This window comes from Pelophylax lessonae (genome assembly GCF_965119305.1).
Source record: "Pelophylax lessonae genome assembly, chromosome: 6".
Classification (NCBI taxonomy): domain Eukaryota; kingdom Metazoa; phylum Chordata; class Amphibia; order Anura; family Ranidae; genus Pelophylax; species Pelophylax lessonae.
In genome coordinates, this window is record NC_138773.1 from 32,566,356 (window position 1) to 32,593,439 (window position 27,084).

Genomic DNA, 27,084 nt, shown 5'->3' on the forward strand with positions numbered 1-27,084 from the left:
GGTCACACTTGTGACTGGGCCCTAGGGTTCTGCCACGGTGAAGGGCAGAACATGGGGAAGCATCCAGCTGCAGGACCTTAATAAACGGTCCCGTGATGGGGTGTAAGGGGCCCGTCATGTTTTCTTGCACCGGGACCCTGAAGGTTTTAGTTACTCCTCTGGTCTTAACCCATGTTCCTTGGAAGTAAGCTGTCATTGTTGGGCTAATGAGCTGTGGGAGGGAGATTTCTTGCCTTGCAACTGCTGTACACAAAAGGGTGGGGGTGCTTGTTACATAATTGGCCTAAAATGGGCACATGGCCATGTAAAGGTAAATGATATTGACCTAAAATGGCCATGTGGCCATATTAGGTCAGTTATGCCATGAGTATCCCCGCTTTGTTCACTTCTTTGGCCCAGAAATTAGAGCTAACTTCTGGGTCTGGACCGAACCCAAGCTCATCCCTAGTGGTCAGTGTAGTGCGCCTGTACATTGAGGGACAGCCAGAAGAATGCTTCTTATATTGGTGGTCAGTGGAAAGAATGTTCCATCCTTACAGAAAACTAACATGATCATTGGTGGTCAATTAAAGTTGTTCCCCCTACACTGGTGGTCAGTGGAAAGAATGCCCGTGTTACACTGGTGGCTATTAGGGAGAATGTTCATTATACTGGTGGCCAGTAGCTACGAGCTTGGGTTTGAGCTTGGTGTCGGTCTGAACCTAGAAGTTAGCTGTCTTTGCTGGACCTTTGAGAGGTGAGTGGTAGATTCCCTGACACAGAACTATCATGATGTCAGGAACATCTTCACCCCTTTTATATCTCTTTGGCCCAGCAATGTCAACTAACTTCTGTGTTTGGGCTGAATGTAATCTCATTCCTACTGGTCAGTGTAGTGCCCGCAACATTAAGGGACAGTGGGGAGAATGCTCCTTATATTGGCAGTCAGTGGAAGGAATCCCCCCCTGTTTATGTACAACTAACATGACCATTGGCAGTAAGTGAGAGATGTTCCCCTTAAACTGGTGGTCATTGGAAAGTATACCATGTAACATTGGTTTTTATTGGAAAGAATGCCCATTACACTGGTGGTCAGTAGTGATGAGCTTGGGATTTGTACAAACCTAAGTTTGTCCAAACTCGGAAGTTAGATGGCAGTGCTGTAGGTCAATGATTTCACAAGCATCTCCACTCCTTTATACACCCCTTTGGCCCAGTAATGACAACTAACTTCTGGATTTTGGCTAAACCCAAGTTCATCCCTAGTGGTCACTATAGTGCCCCCATACACTGAGCGACAGTGGAGCATTATCCATACTTTGGTGGTCAGGGGAAATAACTTGGCTTAGAACAGCCCTTCTCAAACAGGGTTTTTTCAAACTCTAGGGTTCCTCCAAAGGTTCCTAGGGGTTTCTGGAGCAATAGTGGATCAAACTTTTACCTGAAGGTGCCCACATACTTCTGGCACCAATACCACCTGCAAAGCCAGCAGCATGGGACCAGTAGAGCATTTTTTTTCATGTAAGTAGCCACTCATACCAATGATCATGTTAGTTGTCCGTAACGGGGGGGGCATTTTGTACACTGGCCACCATTGTAAGGAACATTTTCCCCACTGTCCCTTACTGTTTGGGGACACTAAACTGAGCAATAGGGATGAGCTTGGGTTTTGTATGAACCCGGATGTTAGCTGTCATTGCTGTGTCAAAAGGGTATTCAAATGGCAGTAATGCCTGTGACATCATTGACCAAACATGGCTATGTGCTCATATTAGGTCAATGAAGTCATGAGCATCCATGCCCCTTTGTGAATGCTGATTGCCGAGCATGGAATCTCCCAATAGCAGCTCATTGGCCCAACAATAACAGCTAACTTCAGAAGAACAAAATCCAAGCCCAAACCCAAGCTCATCACTACTGGCCACCAGTATAATGGCCATTTGTCCCAATAAGAACCAGCGTAACAGGGTGGTCTTTACACCACCAGTGCAAGGGGTACATCTCTTATTGACCACTGTAATGATATCTTGCGTTGGCACTCTAGTTTGTCAGGCCGCCATTTCATTCAAACGCTGAAACATTCTTGTGTTTCAAGCTTAGTTGACAGTGTTAAAACCCCAATGGGTCATTCTTATCAGCCTCATCATCCAGCCTTTTGGCAGTTTAATGACCCCCTGGGTCACTATATGCCAGGTTCCTGCTAAGCTGACATTTTTCACACCTTTACTATACACAAGCAGGTTGACAAAGCAGACATTGCGTCTCCTCATGCTCTAAGAGTTACAGTACTTTGTAATCTGAACCCAGCATATGGCTCTTAGCTCATTCGGAAAATGACACAGTTGACCATGAAACTTCATATCTTTTTTACCGAACATAACATATTAACAGAAAGTAGATATTTGGGTGCCCCATAAAATACTGATCAAATTAATATCAAACATGAACCCCCTCATGCCTAGTAAAGACAAGCTAGCGATCAGATGCCTTACAGGGCAGAGGTTATTCCGAAATACCCCATGTTTAGTGTCTAAAGATAGGACATTCCAAACCGGACCATAAGATATCAGTTTCAAGCGTGTAAACCGTTTCAATTCTCAAGATATGAGTGCTTTTATTAATCTGTCAAACGGGGAGGTCCCTTAGCAGTTTAGAAGACTCAGAGCCTATTGACTAAGTACTTCTGGTGACACCCCCTGGAGAGTCAGAAAAAAAACACAGGAACTGAGAGAGTTCTCAGTTCTCTTCCTAACATTGAGGCCATAACACCGCCCAAGGGGAATCAAACATACCTGTTCAACTCTGAAACCAAGGTAATACCAATACCGTTTTAATGCAAGCATTTTCATTCTTTTATTCTCCTATTTCTTAATTGCTGTATTGTGTCTCCATTCCTTTGTAACCCATTTTTCTGTAAATATTTTTATTCGCACCAATTTTTTAACCTTTCTTACAATTAAACCTTATTTTGAAAAGTGTTAAACTTTGTCTCTAAGCTCTTAAACGCAACTTGACCCAAACGAATCTGCCTCCTGAAGAGCGCTATTGTGTGTTATAGACAGTTATTCTAAAGTCATAATTGATATTTGTGAAATCAGGAGCGTCCGCTAAGCTCAAAACGTAGCGATGGTGGCAGTGAAAGGGTTAATCGTTTAATTAACCCGGTGACAATCGCTCTCAGTCTGCTGGCATCTAGATTGTGGTCCCGCAAGCTGGACAATCTGTGTGCTGGGTGCAGCTGAGAGTGGCATTGTTACGCAAGTGACGGCAGGGTGTGAGATTGCTTGGTCTTTGGTCACGAGGTGGATGAGAAGGCCAGGGGTCTGATACCCGCCACCGTCACAACCACCAATATACTGTGACTAACCAAAGGCCTCCAGTGTGACAGCCCATTAATTATAGCTAACATCCAGATTCGGACAAACTTTGGTGTTGACTGAACCCAAGCCCTAACCCGTGCCCATCACTAATAACCACAAGTGAACTGAGACTTTTCCCCCAATAACCACCATTCTTTCCACTGACCACCGGTGTAAGGGGAATATCTCTCATTGACCACTAATCATCATGTTTGTTGCCTGTAAAGGGAGCGGGGCATTCTTTCCACTACAAGTCCACCACATGGTGGTCAGACCAAAGCCAAGCTTATCACTACTGACCACCAGTGTAATGAGAATTCTTCCCAATAACCACCAGAGCAACACTATATTCTTTCCACTGACCACCAGTGTAATGGGGATATCTCCCACTGACTACCAATCTGCTAACATTCCATGACAGGGGTTCTCCCCAAGACCTGAACATTATTTTAAGGGTAATCCTCCATGGTAAAAAGGTTAAAAAATACTGGCTTAGAGTGTAAGTGTGAGAGAAGACATATAAGCTAGCTCTGGTACTTAAGCTACTTGAAAAGCTTCTACAGACATATTAGAACACAAAATATGATTTCAAAGCTTTATTATTTCAGAGAATGGTGGAAAGGGAGAAAGTAAAAAAATCAAAAAGTCCAATGAAGTAATCTGGCCTTCTGGTTGGCTCTGGTTTGCTCTCCTCATTCCTTGAGGTCACCATCTTTACAGTTGTAGCAGCTGGGTTGGACGCCCCAGTGGAAGCCGATGCTGGTCAGAACGTTGGGGGTGTATCGCCCGCTAATGTAGCGCAGTACGGTACCCTCAAACAGAGGAAAGTCATTGAAGTTTGTGCCTGATGGTTGCCCGAATTTGAATATCCTTCCACGGTTTGTCACGAAGATCAGCTCATTCACATAAGAGCCATGTTTCCCTGACACCTGAGTGATGTTTTCACCGCGGAACAGCAAGACCTCCAAAAGAGTACCGATGGAATATCCATAAAAAGGCCCCCAGACACCACCATACTGGAGCTGGATCCTGGGGAGAACAATAAGAAGACATAAAAAAAAAGAACCAACAGTACAGGCATACCCCACTTTTAAGTACACAATGGGACCAGAGCATGTATGTAAAACGAAAATGTACTTAAAGTGAATCAATACCTTTTTTCATTTCTCAATGCATGTAAATACACTAGCTCTACAGGAAATCTTGGTCAGCTTGACATGGCGCTGCTCCCAAACCATAAGTGACAAGGACACCAAGCTTGGGAAGCATGTTAAGGGGATCCAGGACTATGACATGGTAGATTACCTGGGATATGTTGTAGTCCTGGGTCCCCTCTCAGTGCTCCCTAAGTTTGGTATCCCTGTCAATTATGGTTTGGGAGCAGTGCCATGTCAAGCTGACCAAGATTTCCCATAGACGCCGATGGGAAACCGGGAGTAGTGCCATGCCAAGCTGACCAGGCTGTGTCTGTACTCGCGAGTGTACGTAAAGTGAGTGTACTTAAAACGGGGTATGCCTGTATTATAATGCTTCTAAGAGCTGTTATGTAATGCTGAAATCAGAGCCCACCATGTTTTGTCCATGCATGCTCAAAGATGTGTCTGTGTAACCCCTCCAGGTATTTATTACCTCTCACAGAGATCACAGAGGATCCTGTCTAAATTGGCCTTACCATGTGTATGTATGAATGTGAGTTAGGGACCTTAGATTATAAACTCCTTGAGGGCAGGGACTGATGTAAATGAATAATATACACTGCACAAAAAAATTAAAGAAACACTTTTTAATCAGAGTATAGCATCAAGTCAATTAAACTCCTAGGATATTGATCTGGTCAGTTAAGTAGCAGAGGGGGTTGTTAATCAGTTTCAGCTGCTTTGGTGTTAATGAAATCAACAACAGGGGCACTAGATGGGCAACAATGAGACAACCTCCAAAACAGAATGGTTTTACAGGTGGAGTCCACTGAAATTTGTTTCCCTACTCATCTTTGCTAGGGTCAGTGTCACTACTGGTAGCATGAGGCGATACCTGGACACTATAGAGGTTGGACAGGCAGTCCAACTCCTCCAGAATGGCACATCAATACGTGCCATTGTCAGGAGGTTTTCTGTGTCTCCCAGCACAGCCTCAAGAGCATGGATGAGATTTCAGGAGACAGACAGTTACTCTAGGAGAGCTGGATGGGTCCGTAGAAGGTCCTTAACCCATCAGCAGGACCGATATCTGCTTCTTTGTACAAGGAGGAACAGGATGAACACTGCCAGAGCCCTACCAGCAGGTCTCTGGTGTGAATGTCTCTGACCAAACAATCAGAAACAGACTTCATGAGGGTGGCCTGAGGGCCCGACATCCTCTAGTAAGCCCTGTGCTCACTGCCCGGCACCGTGGAGCTTGATTGGTATTTGCCATTGAACACCAGAATTGGCAGGTCTACCACTGGTGCCCTGTGCTTTTCACAGATGAGAGCAGGTTCACCCGGAGCACATGTGACAGACATGAAAGGGTCTGCAGAAGCCATGAAGAACGTTATGCTGCCTGTAACATCATTCAGCATGACCAGTTTGGTGGTTGGTCAGTGATGGTCTGGGGAGGCATATCCATGAAGGGACGCACAGACCTTTACTGGCTAGGCCACTGGTGTCAAACACAAGGCCCGCGGGCCAAATCCGGCCCTCAAGGCCATTTCATTTGGCCCTTATACCTCTCCTGCAGCTGCAGGAAAGCTCCAGCCCTCTTCTGGCCCTCCTCCAGACCCTGTACTTTTTGCTTTTCAGCAATGCCTACAGCTTCTTCCCAGCAGCAGCACAAGATAAGAGGGAGCACTGTGATGTAAGGGAGGGTGGGGGACTCAATTTCTGATGGTGGGGAGGCTCTTGACGTCTTATGTAAGAGTTGGGGATGCTCTGGACATCTAGTCTTAGATACATCCGGCCCTTTTGAGGGCAATAATAATGCTGATGCAGCCCGCGATTAAATTGAGTTTGACACCCCTGGGCTAGGCAATGGCACCCTGACTGCCATTAGGGCATCGGGATGAAATCCTCGGACCCATTGTCAGACCCTACCCTGGTGCAGTGGGACCTTGGTTCCTCCTGGTGCATAATAATGCTGATGCAGCCCGCGATTAAATTGAGTTTGACACCCCTGGGCTAGGCAATGGCACCCTGACTACCATTAGGCATCGGGATGAAATCCTCGGACCCATTGTCAGACCCTACCCTGGTGCAGTGGGACCTTGGTTCCTCCTGGTGCATGGCAATGCCCAGCCTCATGTGGCGAGAGTATGCAGCCAGTTCCTGGAGGATGAAGGAATTGATACCATTAAATGGCCGCCACGCTCCCCTGACCTAAATCCTATAGAACACCTCTGGGACATTATGTTTCAGTTCATCTGACGCCACCAGGTTGCACCTCAGTCTGTTCAGGAGCTCAGTGATACCCTGGTCCAGATCCGGGAGGAAATACCCCAGGACACCATCCGTCGTCACATTGGGAGCATGCCCGACGTTGTAAGGCATTCATACAAGCACGTGGGGGCCATACAAACTACTGAGTACCACTTTGAGTTTCTGCAATGAGATTTCAGCAAAATGGACTAGCCTGCTGCATCATTTTTTCCCTTTCATTTTCGGGGTGTCTTTGAATTCAGCCCTCTGTAGGGCGATAATTTTCATTTCCATTAAACAATGTGCCATCCATTCCTTCCTAACACATTACCCAGTCCATACCAGTATAGATATCCAGCATGAGACTTTTCTACATTGAGATCTGCTCTGTTTTCAAAGTGTTTATTTTTTTGATCAGTGTATATGTAAAGTGCTGCGTGAATTGACTGCGCTATAGAGGTACTTGATAGAAATAAATCTATATATATAAAATCACAGTACTCCCCCTGACAATGCCTTCATCTGATTTTCTCTCCAGAAGGTTGGCACATCTTTGTTCAGAGATTATCCATTCCAGGGTTACTATCTACTTCCAGGAGATGACACATTCATGTACAGTAAATCCTGGTGTCTGTGCAGTGTTCGGCTGTGTTCACAAATGTCTGTCATAGTTCAGCCCCTGCTGCAGCCTCCCGCATTATCACTTGCTACAAAGTAACATTGTTGCAGCCTGATCACTGGGGGAGAGGAGACTGAGGAAATGCTTCCTCCTACCTGTAGCAGGCTGATGACCTCAGCTCAGCCTAGACAAAATCACCTGACATGAATTTGCATTAAAAATTTGTATTATACTGTATGTGTATACTTGAAATGTGCTGAAGATGTTGGTGTGGTAAAGAAGTGATAATCAGAAGGATCTTACCCAACCACATGGCCAGTAGTCTCCCTGATGCGAAGGCCTGTTATTTGCCCTTTCGGTTGTTCTGAAGAGTAGGAGAAAGGTATACCTCCGCCAATTCCGAACTCCCCAGAGAAGGAAGAGCGCCGCGACTTAACTGAAGGGTGCAAGAGAGAAGAGCGGTCAGACAGGCTGGAGTCTCCTACAGGAAATGTGTATATTGTATGTGCATAGAATTCAGCCACCTATGTGAGATTGCTTTGAAAGCAGTTTAAATAGGCACATCCAACAAAAATGAGATCCCTGCACTGAATGTCTAGGTCTGTACATCAGCTGTGCCCATTATGAGGGGTTCCCACCATCCCTCTGCTGAGTTCCATGGTCTGTACCCCTGCTGAACCCATTATGAGGGGTTCCCACCCTCCCTGTGCTGAGTTACAATGTCTGTACACCTGTTGTGCCCATTATGAGGAGTTTCCATCATCCCCGTAATGAGTTCCCAGGTCTGTACACCTCCTGTGCCCATTACGAGGGGTTCGCACCATGCCTATGCTAAGTTCCCTGGTCTGTACACTTGCTGTGCCCATTATGAGATGTTCCAATCATCCCTATACTGAGTTACCGGGTCTGAAGACCTGCTGTGCCCATTATGAGGGGTTCTCACCATCCATGTCCTGGGTTTCTAGGTCTGTACATCTGTTGTGCCCATTATGAAGGGCTCCCACCATCCTTGTGCAGAGTTCCTGGGTCTGTACACCTGCTGTGCCCATTATGAGGGGTTCCCATCATCCCTGTGCTGAGTTCCCAGGTCTGTACACCTGCTGTGCCCATTATGAGGGGTTCCCATCATCCCTGTGCTGAGTTCCTGGGTCTGGACACCTGCTGTGCTCATTATGAGGGAGTCCCATCATCCCTGTGCTGAGTTCCTGGGTCTGTACACCTGCTGTGCCCATTATGAGGGGTTCCCACTATTCCTGTCCTGGGCTCCTGGGTCTGTACACCTGGTATGCCTATTAGGAGGGGTTCCCACCATTCCTGTGCTGAGTTTCCAGGTATGTACACCTGTTGTGCCCATTATGAGGGGTTCCCACCATCTCTGTCCTGGGTTCCAGGGTCTGTACACCTGTTATGCCCATATAGAGGGGCTCCTGATGACATGGATTCCAAATGGGGTGAATGGTTTTATGTACCGTTGAAGTGATAAATAATATGTCAGCATTAGATAAATAGTGGAAATAAATCATCAACAATCATCATCATTAAACATCCTCAAACATCAATCATCATCCAATAGTACAATTGATATATTGGGTGCTATAATAACCCATACTCACCACCTAAAGTCGATGTGGAGCCCAACAGGAAGCACACACACAGGAGGATCAGCATCCTGGTATTTTTAAGTTATCACCTAGAAGATGTAGGTTATATTAATACAAATGACTGCAAATCAAAACCATAATTCATACAATAATACAGACCATCATTGGGAGTACAACCTGTTATCATAGATCAGTCATTCTCAACTAGGGTTCCTTCAGAGGTTGTTAGGGGTTATTTTAAGTGTGGCTGACAGACCTCCCATCTAACAGAACCTGATGATCATCAATGTAAGGAGAATTTTTCCCACTGATCACTAATGTAAGGAGCATTCTTCCCACTGACCACCAATGTAAGGAGCATTCTTCCCACTGACCACCAATGTAAGGAGCATTCTTCCCATTGACCACCAATGTAAGGGGCATTCTTCCCACTGACCACCAATGTAAGGAGACATTCTTCTCACTGACCACCAATGTAAGGAGCATTCTTCCCACTGACCACCAATGTAAGGGTCATTCTTCCCACTGACCACCAATGTAAGGAGCATTCTTCCCACTGACCACCAATGTAAGGGTCATTCTTCCCACTGACCACCAATGTAAGGAGCATTCTTCCCACTGACCGCCAATGTAAGGAGCATTCTTCCCACTGACCACCAATGTAAGGAGCATTCTTCCCACTGACCGCCAATGTAAGGAACATTCTTCCCACTGACCACCAATGTAAGGAGCATTCTTCCCACTGACCACCAATGTAAGGAGCATTCTTCCACTGACCACCAATGTAAGGAGCATTCTTCCCACTGACCACCAATGTAAGGGGCATTCTTCCCACTGACCGCCAATGTAAGGAGCATTCTTCCCACTGACCTCCAATGTAAGGGACATTCTTCCCACTGATCACCAATGTAAGGAACATTCTTCCACTGACCACCAATGTAAGGAGCATTCTTACCACTGACCACCAATGTAAGAAGCATTCTTCCCACTGATCCCTGATGAATTGGTTGAAGCAGGGGTTTCTCAATATGTGAAAACCATTTTAGGGGTTCCACTGGGGGAAAACACTGCCATATATGGAAACATTTTATATAGCCTGACCCTGACATGTTATCATGGATAACGTGGGCTGAAAGGATGGTCAGCACTGACCAGTTCACCTAAACGTTGTTAATGCTCTCAGTGATGTGTGAGTCCAATGAGGCTTCTTCTACCATGAACAGGAAAGAAAAGAGTTCTTCCTTAGGGGTGGAACTCAGGGAAAATCCAACAGTCAAGCAGTATATATATATATATACACACTGTATATATTATACTATATGCAGGGTTTCCATCTTGTCCAATTGATCTAGCAGGAAGAGTAGGAAAACTTTGTGAAGTTTTTTCAAAGAGAAATGAGACTCCAAGACAAACCTGAGCATAGAGTCTCAGGGAGATCTTTATGTCCCCAGTATAAATACAAAACCAGATCACCCAACTCCACCTGCAACCAAGAAACGTATGGGCACATTGACCCTTTGAAAGGTGATTGCACTTTTAAAGACGTTTGTGGCTTAGCTGATCATCTAATCCAAAGCAACAAAATAGGCAACTTTGTAAACAATATTCATTACCTATACTGTTCTATTACAAGGATTCAGGGTCTTGAAGTTTCCACAATGGCCAGTGGAGAATATATAGGAGGTTATCGCGTCTCAGGAAGGACAAGAGAGGGTGGCTAGTGGCTATGATCTTGCAAACCGTGGGACCATGGAGAACCAATGTAGTTACCCTCTCACAGGAAGTCAGATCACAGCGGCAAAATAAAAGGAACTTGAAGGTTTTGAGAAGGATGAGAGCAAAAGACGAGAATTTTCATAGTTAAAGTGGAGTTCCACCCTAAAATGATACTTACCTCCATCTTCTCGCTCCGAGTCACCTGAAAAATGAATGGATAATCACAATTTTTTTTTTTTTTTACTTACCTGGTTTAGAAGATAATATACTTACCTTACTTCCTTTTCCTCCCCTCGGTGGCCGCGGCGATTTGTCACTTCCTGGCTTTGCAATGATTCCTGGGAGCTGAACGTCATCGCTCCCAGGAATCAATGCGCCTGCACCGGCCCCGACGTCAGTTCTGGTGCAGGCGCCGTCATACTTTGCTAAACAGCTTCTGGGCATGCCCAGAAGCTGTGCAGGGATGACGCTGCCGCACCGGAAGTGACGGCGGGGCCGGTGCAGTGCATCGTGGGACCGAAGAAGAAGGAAGAGGACGCAGAAGAGGATCGCGCTGGCTTCAAGCTGCCCACACCTGAGATGGCAGCGCTGGAGAATACATTTTCAAGGTAAGTATTTCTTCTTTCAGGTAAGTGCAACCCGGGACAGATCAGAGGCTATCCATTGTGGAATGCACTAGCCCTGACTGTCCCGGGGGTATTTTTATTAAAAAAACGTTCACTTGGTGGAACTCTGCTTTAAGAATATATACATAGAGTGTAGTGTCCCTTTAAATGATCAATCTTCTTGTATTCATGCAATTAATAACAATAAAATCCACAATAACTATCAAAAGCAATGATCACCCTCTTAAAATAGATATCAGTGTGGTAAAGCTTCAAGTTTCCAGTTAAGTTTCAGCGATTGTTTAAGGGTTGCTATCGTGCTGTACTGTAGAGAAATGTTCAATGCCCTTGACTTTACATGATTAATCGTTCGGCCAGAAACTTTTCAAAAGTGTTAAAGTATTGCATAAAGGTTAGGGAGGGTGGTAATAGCCATTGAGAAAAGCATTAAAGTGATATTAAAGTCTCGTTTTTTTTTTAAAATAACAAATGTGTTATACTTCCCTCCTCTGTACAGTTGGTTTTGCACAGGGCAGCCCGGATCCTCCTCTTCTCAGGTCCCTCGTTGCTGCTCCTGGCCCCTCCCTCCCATCAGTGCCCCCACAGCAAGCAGCTTGCTATGGGGGCACCCGAGCCGAGCTGCAGCTCCGTGTGTCCATTCAGACACGGAGCTGCCGCTTTTTTTTTTTTTTGTTATACCACATATGCATTTCATCTTGAGGAAATTGCGTATTGTTTGAAATCTTTATTAGCATTTCTTAACTTTCTGTGAAAATCTTAAATAAAAATATTGAAATGAAAAATGGTAAATGTGTTCAATGTCAAAGTTACATTTAAAAGAACATGACAAAAATGACTCCTAACTTGCTAATGATAGAATTTTATTTCATTATTTTGAATCATCTCTACACTACAGTGGCCTCATGTGCTTACAATGAGGGTGGTCATCAGCCTACTTGATATAGGGGCATTAAGTGACCCAGGGGCGTAACTACAGGGGTTGCAGGGGTTGCAATCGCAACCGGGCCTCATGCTCCAGGGGTCTTTGTGGCTCCCCTGTACACCTGGATATTAGGGGTGGCAGGGGCAGCATGTAGAGAAATCACTGTCCTCCTATTTCTTTCTGTAGCTGCAGGAGGAAAATGGAGGAGATTGGTTCCTCTGTATGCTGCCCCTGCCACTCCTCTTATCCAGTTCACTTGTGTTCTGCTGTCTCTGAGCCCCTGTGTGATCCCCTGGTCCCCCCCCCCCCCGACTGTGCTGCCCCCCCCCCCCCCACTATGCTCCCTCCCCTCTCCTGCTGGCTGCTGCAGGGGATGTGTCACAATAGAGAACCAGGAAGGGGTCAGTAAATATGTAATTTACCAGCTCCTTCCTTTTCTGAGTGGACAGAGTCATAGTCAGTGACATTGTAAAAAAAAATAAAATAAAATGATAAAAAATAATACAATTAAAATACCAAAAAATAAAAACTACTGACACCAGTGGATGAACTTCCAGGATCGCAAAGGTCACACTTGCGAGCGGGCCCTGACATTACACCACCATGGGGAGTCCCCAAGATGGCAGGAATGGGGCCCACTGCAGAACTTGTGAAAGGGTCCCTGCTGCGGGACCGTAATAAAGGGACCCGCAACAAGAGTAAAGGGCCCCAAAATCAGTGGGAAGAGCCACAGGCTTGAAGGGAAGGGCCCTGGCCAGGGGTCCGGGGGGGGGGGGCCTTCATGGTTTCTTGCATCGGGGCCCTAAAGGTTCTAGTTACGCCTCTGAAGTGACCATAATCTATAGGAATGTAATGCTACAGAAAGCTGTCAGAGACTGCAGACATGCAACAGGAGATGGTCAAAGATACAGACATATTCCCGGAGATGGTTAGAGACTGCAGACATGAAACAGGTTTTTATCAGGGACTGGAGAACTGTTTGAGAAGACCTTTAGACTGGAGACACATCACAGGAGACTACTAGAGATCACTTCTATTACAGCTCCTTCTACAAGTCAGTGCCCCCACATTTGTGTGCCCTACATTTCCCTCCATTAATAATGACTTGTTAATATTTCTACATATTTCTCTACGGGAAGATCCATTATAAAAGATCAAAGGAAAAAACATAATATGAGAAAATAATGGAGAGCACAGAAGAAAATAAGAAATAAACCAAATCATTTCACCAGCAGAAGTCAGTTTAATGAATATTTTCCATCACTGGCTATGTAGCACATAGGGAAGGAAACACAGACCACTGTCTGCAGATGTCCTAAATGTCACAGTTTGGGCACCAGGAGCTGTCTGGGATGTCCTCTGTAAATCCTAATATCACACTATTCCAGGGGTCTCCAAACTTTCTAAGCAAAGGGCCAATTTACTGTCCTTCAGACTGGTCAGTGGGAGTGGAAAATGTCTTGGTGTCAGTGGGAATGCCAAATCTATAGTGGAATGAATAGTTCCCCATCATTGGTGCCAGTGGGGGGAATAGTGCCTTATTGTTGGTGTCAGTAGCAAGAATTAGGCCCCCATTGTTAGTGTCAGTAGGAGGAATAGTACCCCAAGGGCCGCATAAAGGCAAGCAAAGGGCTGCATCCGGTCCCAGGACCGCAGTTTGGAGACCACTGCACTATTCACACCAGGGCACCTTGTCCCATGTATGTCCTCCTATATATTATAATAGCCCTGTCCCTGTATGTCCTCTTATATATTATAATATCTCTGTCCCGTGAATGTCCTCCTATATTTTATAATAGCTCTTTCCTTGTATGTCCTCCTATATATTATAATAGCTCTGTCCCTGTATATCCTCCTATATATTACAATCGCCCTGTACCTGTATGTCCTCCTATTTATTACAATAGTCCTGTCCCTGTATGTCCTCCTATATATTACAATAGCCCTGTCCCTGTATGTCCTCCTATTTATTATAATAGCCCTGTCCCTATATGTCCTCCTATATATTACAATAGCCCTGTCCCTGTATGTCCTCCTATATATATAACAATAGCCCTGTCCCTGTATGTCCTCCTATATATTACAATAGCCCTGTCCTTGTATGTCCTCCTATATTTTATGATAGCCCTGTCCATGTATGTCTCCATCACTCACCTGTCCTCACCTGGTCACTGGATGCACTTATCTCCCTTTCTACCTATTTATACATAGTTGTGTGTATGTTTATTACACCTGACTGCCATATGCTCTATAGATAATGATTCAGAAGAAGTCAATTACATCATATAAAAACCCAATTCAATGATGTCTCATTAACTCATTCCTTACCAGTCTCTTCTCTTCCTCGTTAGTCTGATGTATGATGAGCATCTGAAAAGGATATAAAAGGAAATGTGCAGCTTGTATTGATCCTAATTTGTTATATTCAACATATTTGTCCTCATCAATGTAAGGAGAATTCTTCCTACTGATCCCCAATGTAAGGCTAATTTTTCCCAGAGATCCCCAATTTAAGGAATATTCTTCTCCATGACCACCAATAAAAATGTCTTGTCCAGCGCTGCCATCTCAGGTGTGGGCAGCTGAAGCCGGAGCGTCCTCTTCGGTGACGTCGGAGTCCCAGAATGGCCTGCACCGGCCCCGCTCGTCACTTCCGGTGCAGGAGCGTAATCCCTGCACAGCTTCTGGGCATGCCTAGAAGCTGTTCAGCATCGAATGACGCGCCTGCACCGGAAGTGAGGAGCGGGCCGGTGCAGGCGCATTGACTCCTGGGATAGATGACATTCAGCTCCCAGGAGTCAATGCAAGGAGGAAGTGACATCGGCGGTCGTGTCCACAGAGGGAGGAAGAGGAAGGAAGGTAAGTATATTTTCCTCAAAAACAAGGCAAGTGAATCAAAAAAAATATTTTAATTATCCACTTGTTCTTCAGGTAATTTAGAGCAAGCAGACGGGGGAAAAGTTCATTTTGAGGGTGGAACTCCGCTTTCAAAGCAGCAAAACATATGCCATGAATGTTGTGTCTCCCAGCTGTCAGCTACCTATAGCACAAGGTGTATCATCCGCTAAGTCTGGTGTAGGCACAAGAGCACAATGCTGGTAATGCAGGGGGTTAATGTGAAGCAGACTCAATGCATGAGGACTCAAGGTCATACAATGCGCTTAGAGGAGAAGAGATTTAACCACAGGCTATGCAGGGGGTTCTTTACTGTAAGGGCTACTAGACTGTGGAATTCCCTGCCACAAATGCTAGTAACTGCGGGGAGTATGGCTATTTTTAAAAGACTCTTGGACGTGCATCTCAAGGATCGAAACATTCAGGGGTATGAGAAATGAATACGTCCACACACACCTACACAGGTTGAACTGGATGGACTATTGTCTTTATTCAACCTCACCTACTATGTAACTATGTAACTATGTACTAACTATGGGAAAGATTTATGTCATTTTTATTGATTTTCTTATTCTTACTAGTAATGGCAGCGATCTGCATTTTTTTGTGGGACTGCAACATTGCGGCGGACAGATCGGACCCCTAACTGACATTTTTGACACTTTTCGAGGGGACCAGTGACATTACTACAGTAATCAGTGCTAAAAATATGCACAGTAACTGTAATAGTGACACTGGCAGGGAAGGGGTTAACATTATAGGTGATCAAGGGGTTAAATGTGACCCTAGGGGAGTGATTCTAACTCTGGGGAGGGGCTTGGCTTTTGAAATTACCATAGAGACATGTGAGCCTATATAGAAGGATCACATGGGCTCTATGGTCATTGCAGGGGGAAGAACGGTCGGCTGTGTTTACAACAGCCGACCGTTCCTCTCTCTCATCGGGGAGCGATCGCGGGTGACAGGCGGCAATCAAAGCCGCCTGACCCGTGCATTGGCTTCCCCGCTGCCGAGTGGGGGCAGGAGCGCGCCGACGGCGGTGCGCGCTCGCCCCTAGCTCACCACACGTGACCGACGTAGACCTACGTCGGTTAGCGCAGGAAAGGCACCCTGCTGCAGTAAAAAGGCGGCGGGTGGTCGGGAAGTGGTTAACCCCTTATTAAACCCTACTTTACTCTAATCAACCCCAATTAACTCAACATACATTTACAAAAAATAAAAAATTTATTTGGTTTAACAGATTTGAGTGGGCAAAAAAGAAACCCAGATTATCACGTAAGATACTAACTCTACCAAAAAAATCTGGAGGAGTAGCTTTACCAGATGTGTATAAATATTACCAAGCTTCCCATTTCTGTAGACAATTAGATTGGTGCAGACACAATGAAAGTAAACTGTGGGTGCAACTGGAACAAAAAAGGGGGGTATCACAAACAGAGATACCCCTAAACAGGGCAGCCTGGTGTTTTAATTCATTACCAATAGATCTGAAGACGCATCCAATGATTGGAAATACCTTAAAAATAATATCACAGATTGGTCCCCGGATCATGGGCCAAATGAATAGATCTCACCTGTTTCCTATCTTGGGAAATCCTCCGTTTCCAGCAGACCTGGATAAATGCCCTTTTGGACGCATGCGGGAAGATGGGGTGTTTCAGTCTTCACATTTTTTGAAGGAAAATAAATGGCCCACGATAGAAAAATTGATGGATAGGGGGGATATATTTGGGTTACCATTTTGGAGTGCCTTACAGTTGCACCACTTTTTACAATTATTTTTTAACCCCCAAGACTATGAAAGACGATTGACCTCTTTTGAAAAATATTGCTCGGATTTGGGTGCTATATCTTATGCCCTGTCTAAAACATACAGTAACTTATTGGTTGTGCCTCAGGAACAATCCAATTTAACAGGTTTCGACAAATGGGAAAAAGAAATGAAGTGCACTTTTTCCCCTGTGCAGCGCCAACGGATAATAGAACGAGTTTTTAACTCTTCAATATGTACTAAAATCCAAGAGACAAATTCTAAAATAGTGACAAGGTGGAATTATACCCTAGATAGATTACATAAGATCTATCCCACAGTGTCAGATCGTTGTTGGCGCTACAGGGTACAATAATACACATATTTTGGACGTGTCCCATGAAAAGGACCTACTGGGAAGAAGTTAAAAAAATTATACAGAAATTTACTGAGGTAGAGATTTCAGCAGAACCAGCCCTGTATCTTTTACAGTTAACAGAAACCCCAACTAGAAAATATAAGAGATCGATTGTGAATCATCTACTAAATTCAGCGAGAGCATGTATCCCGAGAAAATGGAAGAAAGAGACAGTACCAACAGTAAAGGATTGGACAAAGAAGGCCAAAAGAAAGAAATAAGATGGAAGATCTGATTTTAACATCAAGACAATGTAGAGAGAAATCTAACCAGACCTGGGAAGCATGGAATTTGTTTATTCTCTCGGAAGAGGGAAGGACTCTTATGGAATGAGAATGCTGAAGCGGATAGACAGTACCATTGGACTCCCCCCCTTTTTTTTTTTGTTTTGTTTTCATTTTGTTTTGGGTGTTTATAGAAACATAGAATGTGTCGGCAGATAAGAACCATCTGGCCCATCTAGTCTGCCCAATATATCTGAATCCTATGAATAGTCCCCGGCCCTATCTTATATGAAGGATAGCCTTATGCCTACCCCATGCATGCTTAAACTCCTTCACTGTATTTGCAGCTACCACTTCTGCAGGAAGGTTATTCCATGCATCCACTACTCTCTCAGTAAAGTAATACTTCCTCATATTACTTTTAAACCTTTGCCCCTCTAGTTTAAAACTGTGTCCTCTTGTGGTAGTTTTTCTTCTTTTAAATATGCTCTCCTCCTTTACCGAGTTGATTCCCTTTATGTATTTAAAAGTTTCTATCATATCCCCTCTGTCTCTTCTTTCTTTCAAGCTATACATGTTAAGGTCCTTTATCCTTTCCTGGTAAGTTTTTTCCTGCAATCCATGTACTAGTTTAGTAGCTCTTCTCTGAACTCTCTCCAGAGTATCTATATCCTTCTGGAGATATGGCCTCCAGTACTGCGCACAATACTCCAAGTGAGGTCTCACCAGTGTTCTGTACAGCGGCATAAGCACTTCTCTCTTTCTACTGCTTATACCTCTCCCTATACATCCAAGCATTCTGCTGGCATTTCGTGCTGCTCTATTACATTGTCTTCCCACCTTTAAGTCTTCTGAAATAATTATTCCTAAATCCCTTTCCTCAGATACTGAGGTCAGGACTGTGTCAAATATTCTATATTCTGCCCTTGGGTTTTTACGCCCCAGGTGCATTATCTTGCACTTATCCACATTAAATTTCAGTTGCCAGAGTTCTGACCATTCTTCTAGTTTTCCTAAATCCTTTTCCATTTGGCGTTTCCCTCCAGGAACATCAACCCTGTTACATATCTTTGTGTCATCAGCAAAAAGACAAACCTTACCATCGGGACCTTTTGCAATATCACTTATGAAGATATTAAACAAAATTGGTCCCAGTACAGATCCCTGAGGTACCCCACTGGTAACATGACCTTGTTCTGAATGTTCTCCATTGACTACAACCCTCTGTAGTCAGCGAGTAAATGGAAAATGTGGAGGTGAAAGGTATTTAATATACTTAGAACAATAAACAGAAATAACAATATTATATTATTTGAAGAGGAAGGGATAAGATATTGTTTTATAGTTTGTATTAATATATTTGAGAGAAAAGAGAATTGTGAATATATATGTTATACCTTCAATAAAGATAAAAATTGAAAAAAAAAATTAATTTGGAAATAACTTTTTAATGCCATTGCTGACAGCTGAAGGGTAAAAAGAATAGCTGCTGGTAGGTATCAGTAATTGGTATCGGCAACTACTAAAAAAAAAGTATTGGTACTCTTACTCGCTGTGATAAAAATGGTATCGGTGCTTATATTTCCATACTGGTGTGCATCTACTGTATATACAGTGCCTTGCGAAAGTATTCGGCCCCCTTGAACTTTTCGGCCTTTTGCCACATTTCAGGCTTCAAACATAAAGATATAAAACTGTAATTTTTTGTGAAGAATCAACAACAAGTGGGACACAATCATGAAGTGGAACGAAATTTATTGGATATTTCAAACTTTGTTAACAAATAAAAAACTGAAAAATTGGGCGTGCAAAATTATTCAGCCCCTTTACTTTCAGTGCAGAAAACTCTCTCCAGAAGTTCAGTGAGGATCTCTGAATGATCCAATGTTGACCTAAATGACTAATGATGATAAATAGAATCCACCTGTGTGTAATCAAGTCTCCGTATAAATGCACCTGCACTGTGATAGTCTCAGAGGTCCGTTTAAAGCGCAGAGAGCATCATGAAGAACAAGGAACACACCAGGCAGGTCCGAGATACTGTTGTGGAGAAGTTTAAAGCCGGATTTGGATACAAAAAGATTTCCCAAGCTTTAAACATCCCAAGGAGCACTGTGCAAGCGATAATATTGAAATGGAAGGAGTATCAGACCACTGCAAATCTACGAAGACCTGGCCGTCCCTCTAAACTTTCAGCTCATACAAGGAGAAGACTGATCAGAGATGCAGCCAAGAGGCCCATGATCACTCTGGATGAACTGCAGAGATCTACAGCTGAGGTGGGAGACTCTGTCCATAGGACAACAATCAGTCGTATACTGCACAAATCTGGCCTTTATGGAAGAGTGGCAAGAAGAAAGCCATTTCTTAAAGATATCCATAAAAAGTGTCATTTAAAGTTTGCCACAAGCCACCTGGGAGACACCAAACATGTGGAAGAAGGTGCTCTGGTCAGATAAAACCAAAATCAAACTTTTTGGCAACAATGCAAAACGTTATGTTTGGCGTAAAAGCAACACAGCTCATCACCCTGAACACACCAACCCCACTGTCAAACATGGTGGTGGCAGCATCATGATTTGGGCCTGCTTTTCTTCAGCAGGGACAGGGAAGATGGTTAAAATTGATGGGAAGATGGGACGGAGACTGGGACGGAGATTTGTCTTCCAACAAGACAATGATCCAAAACATAAAGCAAAGTCTACAATGGAATGGTTCACAAATAAACATATCCAGGTGTTAGAATGGCCAAGTCAAAGTCCAGACCTGAATCCAATCGAGAATCTGTGGAAAGAACTGAAAACTGCTGTTCACAAACGCTCTCCATCCAACCTCACTGAGCTTGAGCTGTTGTTGATTCTTCACAAAAAATTACAGTTTTATATCTTTATGTTTGAAGCCTGAAATGTGGTAAAAGGCGGAAAAGTTCAAGAGGGCCGAATACTTTCGCAAGGCACTGTACCTATAGTCAATGTGCTATGTTGGTTGCAGTAGTTCCTCTGCTCCCATATACATTGATGAGATTACTGGTTAGTTTCCCAGAAAGGGAACCCCCTCTCCTGTGTCCTGGGGGGGAGGCACCGCCAGCTTTATTATCAATCCCACTCCTCCACTTAGAGAAAATTCTGATTACCTTATTTTCCTACAGGTTTAGGGCAATATTCTGTTTGGGGAGGGGGCCATTTGTCATAAACACCCCCCCCCCCCAAAAGAGGGTAACATGTTCTTACCTGATAGCTCCGGTTTAGAATCCGCTTCACATTAACCCCTGCGTGCCCAACACTGTGTTCTTGTGACTACACCAGACTCAGAGGATGATACACTGAGCACACCTTGTGCTATTTGTGGCTGACAGCTGGGAGACACAACATTCATGGCATATGTTTTACTGCTTTTATCAGTCTAGCATCTCTCAAAACTAATATTTTTGGACTGGGTGAGTTGTAATCTCCAGAGCAATTCTCTAGCCAATCACCTGTAACCATTAACCTGAACCTAATTTAATTTCTAAAGAGAACTTGTCAGCTGTTAATGACACGTCTCTACTTTTCTTCTTCTTTTTTTTTTCATGACAGCACAACCCTGTTAACCCAACTGTTAACCCTTCCCTAATTCTCAACCTTACCCCAGCTCCCTCTTCCCAACCCTTAACCTGACCTAAAATATTTAATCCTCCCCCCAATCCCCTACTTAATGTAGGTAAAAACATACCATGTTAGTGACACTTTCTATTATAGTTATAACTATGCAGGCTCCATCATTGCTTTTGTTTACTTTCACAAGTTATCTTTCTTGCCCTTTTTATAATGTTAAAAAGTTCTATCATGTGACCATGGATCTCTTCTTCCTGTTAGTGCAGGGTGGGGTGACAGGACACTCTGCAGACACACCGTGTGCCTGTATTCCATAGTCATTTCAGCCTGATGCAAGATTGAGGTTGTGCTTGAGAAAATGTGTTCAAGAATCAGGCTGTGATTGGAGGAGGTTTGCCAGAAGCAGGCTGTGATTGGGAGGGGGTGTGTGCCAGAAGCAGGCTGTGGTTGGGAGGAGTGTGTGCCTGAGGCAGGCTGTAATGGTGAGGGATGTGTGCCAGAGGCAGGTGTTCTAAAATTTCATCGGACCCGTGAAAATTCCGGACCCTCGTCACTTCCGTTGTGGCTACGTCACCACCAGCTGGTGCGCATGCGCACAAGACATTTTCCAGGTCTGATGAAATTTTAAGACTTAGCGAACAGCTGACTGAGAGGAGGCGGGGCTGAGGCACCGGGTATGTGCGGTCCAACAACTCCACTTCCGGGTCTATGCGTTCCAGACATAGTATATACTCGAGTATAAGCCGAGTTTTTCAGCACATTTTTTTGTGCTGAAAACGTCCCCCTCGGCTTATACTCGAGTCAAGGAAAAAAAAAAAATTTCCTGTCCGCTCCGACGGGTTTAAGGTTTAAAAATGGCACCGCCCGTCGCATACATGTCACCGCGCACGCGCCGCCGCCGCTCGTGTAATTTCGGCTATTCCCGGCGCCGCTCGGGAGAGGCTGGGAATAGCCGAAAGTATACGAGCGGCGGCGGCGCGTGCGCAATGACGTGTCGGCGCCGGGCGGCGCCATTTTTAAAATGAAGGCGCCTCTGGAACAGGTAAGTGAAACAGCTTCACTACCTGCCATTATGCAGGGCTGCGGGCACACTACAAGGGATGCAGTGCTGCGGGCATGGTCCACATGTACCATGCCCACAGCACTGCATCTCCTGTAGTATGCCCACAACCCCGGATCCTCTTGTACCATGCCAGTACCCTGCATTCTCCTGCACCATGCCAGTCACCCTGCATTCTCCGGCACCATGCCAGTACCCTGCATTCTCCTGTACCATGCCAGTACCCTGCATTCTCCTGCACCATGCCAGTACCCTGCATTCTCCTGTACCATGCCAGTACCCTGCATTCTCCTGTACCATGCCAGTACCCTGCATTCTCCTGCACCATGCCAGTCACCCTGCATTCTCCTGCACCATGCCAGTCACCCTGCATTCTCCTGCACCATGCTAGTCACCCTGCATTCTCCTGCACCATGCCAGTCACCCTGCATTCTCCTGCACCATGCCAGTACCCTGCATTCTCCTGTACCATGCCCGCCGCCCTGCATTCTCACCCTAGGCTTATACTCGAGTCAATGGTTTTTCCCATCTTTTTGTGGTAAAAGTAGGGGTCTCGGCTTATACTCGGGTCGGCTTATACTCGAGTATATACGGTAGATCTTTTTTTGTTGTTTTCTTTTCTATCATTCCACACATTTACACTTATTCCCTTACACACATCGAGAGAAATAATAAAATGTTTAATATTAATCGTAATCATAATTAGTATTTATATTAAGCAGAAAAGGGAAATGCATCATGGGAAATGCAGTGCTTCTGGACCCCTGTGTGTTGGTATGTGCTAAAACAAAAAAAGAGTGTCCGCCTTTCCGTTCCATTGAAGTAAAGGGAATGTGTGTAAATGTGTGGAATGATAGAAAAGAAAACAACAAAAAAAAGATCTATGTCTGGAACGCATAAACCCGGAAGTGGAGCTGATGGACCGCACATACCTGGTGCCTCAGCCCCGCCTCCTTTCACTCAGCTGTTCGCTAAGTCTTAGAATTTCATCGGACCTTGAAAATGTCTTGTGTGCATGCGCACCGGGGCTCGCACCAGTTGCCGCACCAGCTGGGTTATGACGTAGCGTCACCGGAAGTGACGAGGTCCGGAATTTTCATGGGTCCGACAAAATTTTAGAACACAGGCTGTGATTGGAAGGGGGTGTGCGCTCTGGCAGGCTGTGATTGGGAGGGGTGTGTGCCACAGGCAGGCTGTGATTGGGAGGGGTGTGTGCCACAGGCAGGCTGTGATTCAGAGGGGTGTGTGTCAGAGGCAGGCTGTGATTGGGAGGGGTGTGTGTCAGAGGCAGGCTGTGATTTGGAGGGGTGTGTGTCAGAGGCAAGCTGTGATTGGGAGGGGTGTGTGTCAGAGGCAGGCTGTGATTTGGAGGGGTGTGTGTCAGAGGCAAGCTGTGATTGGGAGGGGTGTGTGTCAGAGGCAAGCTGTGATTGGAAAAGAGTGTGTGCCAGAGGAAGGCTGTGGTTGGGACTTGGGAGGAGTGTGTGCCACAAGCAGGCTGTGATTGGGAGGGGTGTGTGCCACAGGCAGGCTGTGAATGGGAGGGGTGTGTGACAGAGGCAGGCTGTAATTGGGAGGGGGATGTGACAGAGGCAGGCTGTAGTTGGTAGGGATGTGTGCCAGAGGCAGCCTGTGATTGGGAGGGTTGTTTGCCAGAGGCAGGTTGTGATTGGGAGGGGTGTGTGTCAGAGGCAGGCTGTGATTGGGAGGGGTGTGTGCCAGAGGCAGGCTGTGATTGGGAGGTGTGTGTGCCAGAGGCAGTCTGTGATTAGGAGGGGTGTGTGCCAGAGGCAGGCTGTGATTGGGAGGGGTGTGTGCCAGAGGCAGGCTGTGATTGGGAAAGGTGTGTGCCAGAGGCAGGCTGTGATTGGGAGGGGTGAGTGCCAGAGGCAGGCTGTGATTGGGAGGTGTGTGTGCCAGAGGCAGGCTGTGATTGGGAGGGGTGTGTGCCAGAGGCAGGCTGTGATTGGGAAAGGTGTGTGCCAGAGGCAGACTGTGATTGGGAGGGGTGTGTGCCAGAGGCAGGCTGTGATTGGGAAAGGTGTGTGCCAGAGGCAGGCTGTGATTGGGAGGGGTGTGTGCCAGAGGCAGGCTGTGATTGGGAGGGGTGCGTGCCAGAGGCAGGCTGTGATTGGGAAAGGTGTGTGCCAGAGGCAGGCTGTGATTGGGAGGGGTGTGTGCCAGAGGCAGGCTGTGATTGGGAGGGGTGTGTGCCAGAGGCAGGCTGTGATTGGGAGGGGTGTGTGCCAGAGGCAGGCTGTGGTTGAGAGGGGTGTGTGCCAGAGGCAGGCTGTGGTTGGGAGGGGTGTGTGCCAGGGGCAGGCTGTGATTGGGAGTGGTTTGTGCCAGAGGCAGCCTGTGAGTGGTCAGGGTGCGTGGTGGCTAAGCAACCTACCCTAAACAGGCAAGCTGTGTGTCTCCCCAGTGCCCTGTACCTCTGAATGGCCAGCCAAAGGGTGAAAACTGACCGCACATGGACAGTTGGGCTTCTGTGCTTGGTCAGGTCAGTATAAAACAAAGAGGAAAGGTGACTGGCAGCATCAACCAGGTACCTAAGATAAAAGACCATGTCCTTATGCCCTGTAGTATGTCTGCAGTCTCTGACTATCTCCTGTAGTATGTTTGCAGTCTCTAACCATCTCCTGTAGCATGTCAGTAGTTTCCGACCATCTCCTGTTTTATGAATCGCCTGTAGTCTTTGATCATCTTAAAAAAAAAACCTTGTATCATTGTAATAGAACAATATTGGTAATTATTATTATTTACAAAGTTGACTGTTTTGCTGCTCTGGCTAAAATTATAAGTTTAGGCCAAAAAAGTCTATAAAAATGGAACCACCCTTTAAAGGGTTGATGCAGCCATAAGTGGTTTCTTAGTTGCAGGTGATGTTTGGTGGACTGACTGTAATTACAGTATGTTGGGGCATAAAGATCTCCCTGAGACTCTGGTTTGTCTTTGAGTCTCACTTCTCTTTATGCAAAAAAAGTTCTTGAAGTTTTCCTACTCTTCCTGCCTCACCCTCTAGAAGAGAAGGAGTCCCTTCTATGGTGTAATGTATATATGCATAGACATTTAAGCTATAAGAATGAACTGCTGATGCCATGTCTATTGGGCTCTTCCTGAGTGCCACCTTGAAAGGACTATGTACCATCACTGTTCATAGTAGATGAAGATCCAATGGGCTCACACCCAAGTTCTGGGTAGCAATGCTCAACGACCAGTCTTTCACCTACCATTAAATGTAATGGCATCTCAGGGTCAGTCTATATACAAAGTTCCATCTATTGCAGCCTTTCCCAATCTCAATCTTTTTTTTTCCCAAAAGAAAGCCCTAAAATAGTATTCAAGTCTTCAGAAACACCTACAGTACCTAGACCAATTTATTGGTGATCAGCAGGAAGAATGGTCCTTACATTGGTGGTCAGCGGGAAGCATGTCTCTTATATTAGTGATCCATGGGAACAATGTTCCTTACATCGGGGGTCAGTGAGAAGAATGTTCCTTACATTGGGGGTCAGTGAGAAGAATGTTCCTTACATTGCTGATCAGTGGGAAGAATGTCCCTTACATTGGTGGTCAGTGGGAAGAATGCTCCTTACATTGGTGGTCAGTGGGAAGAATGCTCCTTACATTGGTGGTCAGTGGGAAGAATGCCCCTTACATTGGTGGTCAGTGGGAAGAATGGTCCTTATATTGGTGTTCAGTGACAAGAATGTCTCTTATATTGGTGGTCAGTGACAAGAATGTCTCTTATATTGGTGATCAGTGAGAAGAATGCCCCTTACATTGGTGGGGAAAATATATTTAATATAACAATTGAAGATCATTACAAGCTGCACATTACCTAGAATGGTACGGAATGAGTTAATGGGACATCATTGAATTTGGTTATCATTTGATATCATTCACTTCTGAATTTTTGTCCATACAACATATGGCAGTCAGGTGTAATAAACACACACAGTTATGTATAAATAGCTAAAAAGGGAGAAAAGTGCATCCAGTGACCAAGTGAGGACAGGTGAGTGATGGATACATACAGGGACAAGACTGTTATAATATATAGGAGGTCATATGGGGACAGGACTACTATATTATATTATATTATATTATATAGCAGGACAGGGCTATTATAATACAGTATATAGAAGGACATTTAAGGACAGGGCTATAATATATAAGAGAACATACAAGGATGGGACTATTATAAAATATAGGAGGACATACAAGAACAGGACCATTATAATATATAGGAGGTAATACAAGGACAGGGCTAGTAAAAATATATGAGGATGTACATGTGGCAGAGCTATTATAATATATAGGAGGACATACAAGGACCAGGCTATTATAATATCTTGGAGGATGTACATGAGACAGGGCTATTATAATATATAGGAGGACATACAGGGACGTGACTATCATATTATCTAAAAGGATGTATATGAGAAAGGGCTATTATAATATTTAGGAGGATATACACGGACAGGACTATTATATTATCTAGGAGAATATACATGGCACATGGCTATTATAGTATATAGAAGGACATACAGGGACAGGGCTATTATAATATATAGGAGGATATACATGGGACAGGGCTATTATAATATTTAGGAGGATAAACAAGAACAGGGCTATTATATCATAGGAGGACATACAAGGACATGACTATTATAATATCTAGGAGGATATACATGGGACAGGGCTGTTATAATATATAGGATATAGGAGGACATATAGGGACAGTGCTATTATAATATATAGGAGGACATACAAGGAAGGGGCTATTATAATATATAGGAGGATATACAGGGACAGAGCTATTATAACATATATATATTTATATATATATGAGGACATATAGGGACAGTGCTATTATAATATATAGGAGGATATACAGGGATAGAGCTATTATATCTAGGAGGATATA

At 44.8% G+C, this 27,084-nt stretch overlaps 2 protein-coding genes across 2 annotated transcripts in view; one reads left to right on the top strand and one right to left on the bottom strand.

Annotated features, from left to right (window-relative positions):
* Positions 1-27,084, top strand: part of LOC309558518 (zymogen granule membrane protein 16-like) — a gene marked incomplete at its 5' end in the record, with an annotated part of 322,172 nt that overhangs the window by 160,646 nt on the left and 134,442 nt on the right. The gene's annotated exons all lie outside the window — the stretch shown is intronic.
* LOC309557651 (zymogen granule membrane protein 16-like) lies at positions 4,031-9,014 on the bottom strand (the record flags this gene model as incomplete). The annotated part of the gene is made up of 3 exons (XM_082260440.1): positions 4,031-4,367; positions 7,650-7,782; positions 8,960-9,014. 3 exons carry the CDS (start codon positions 9,012-9,014, stop codon positions 4,031-4,033), a joined length of 525 nt encoding a protein of 174 aa, XP_082116566.1.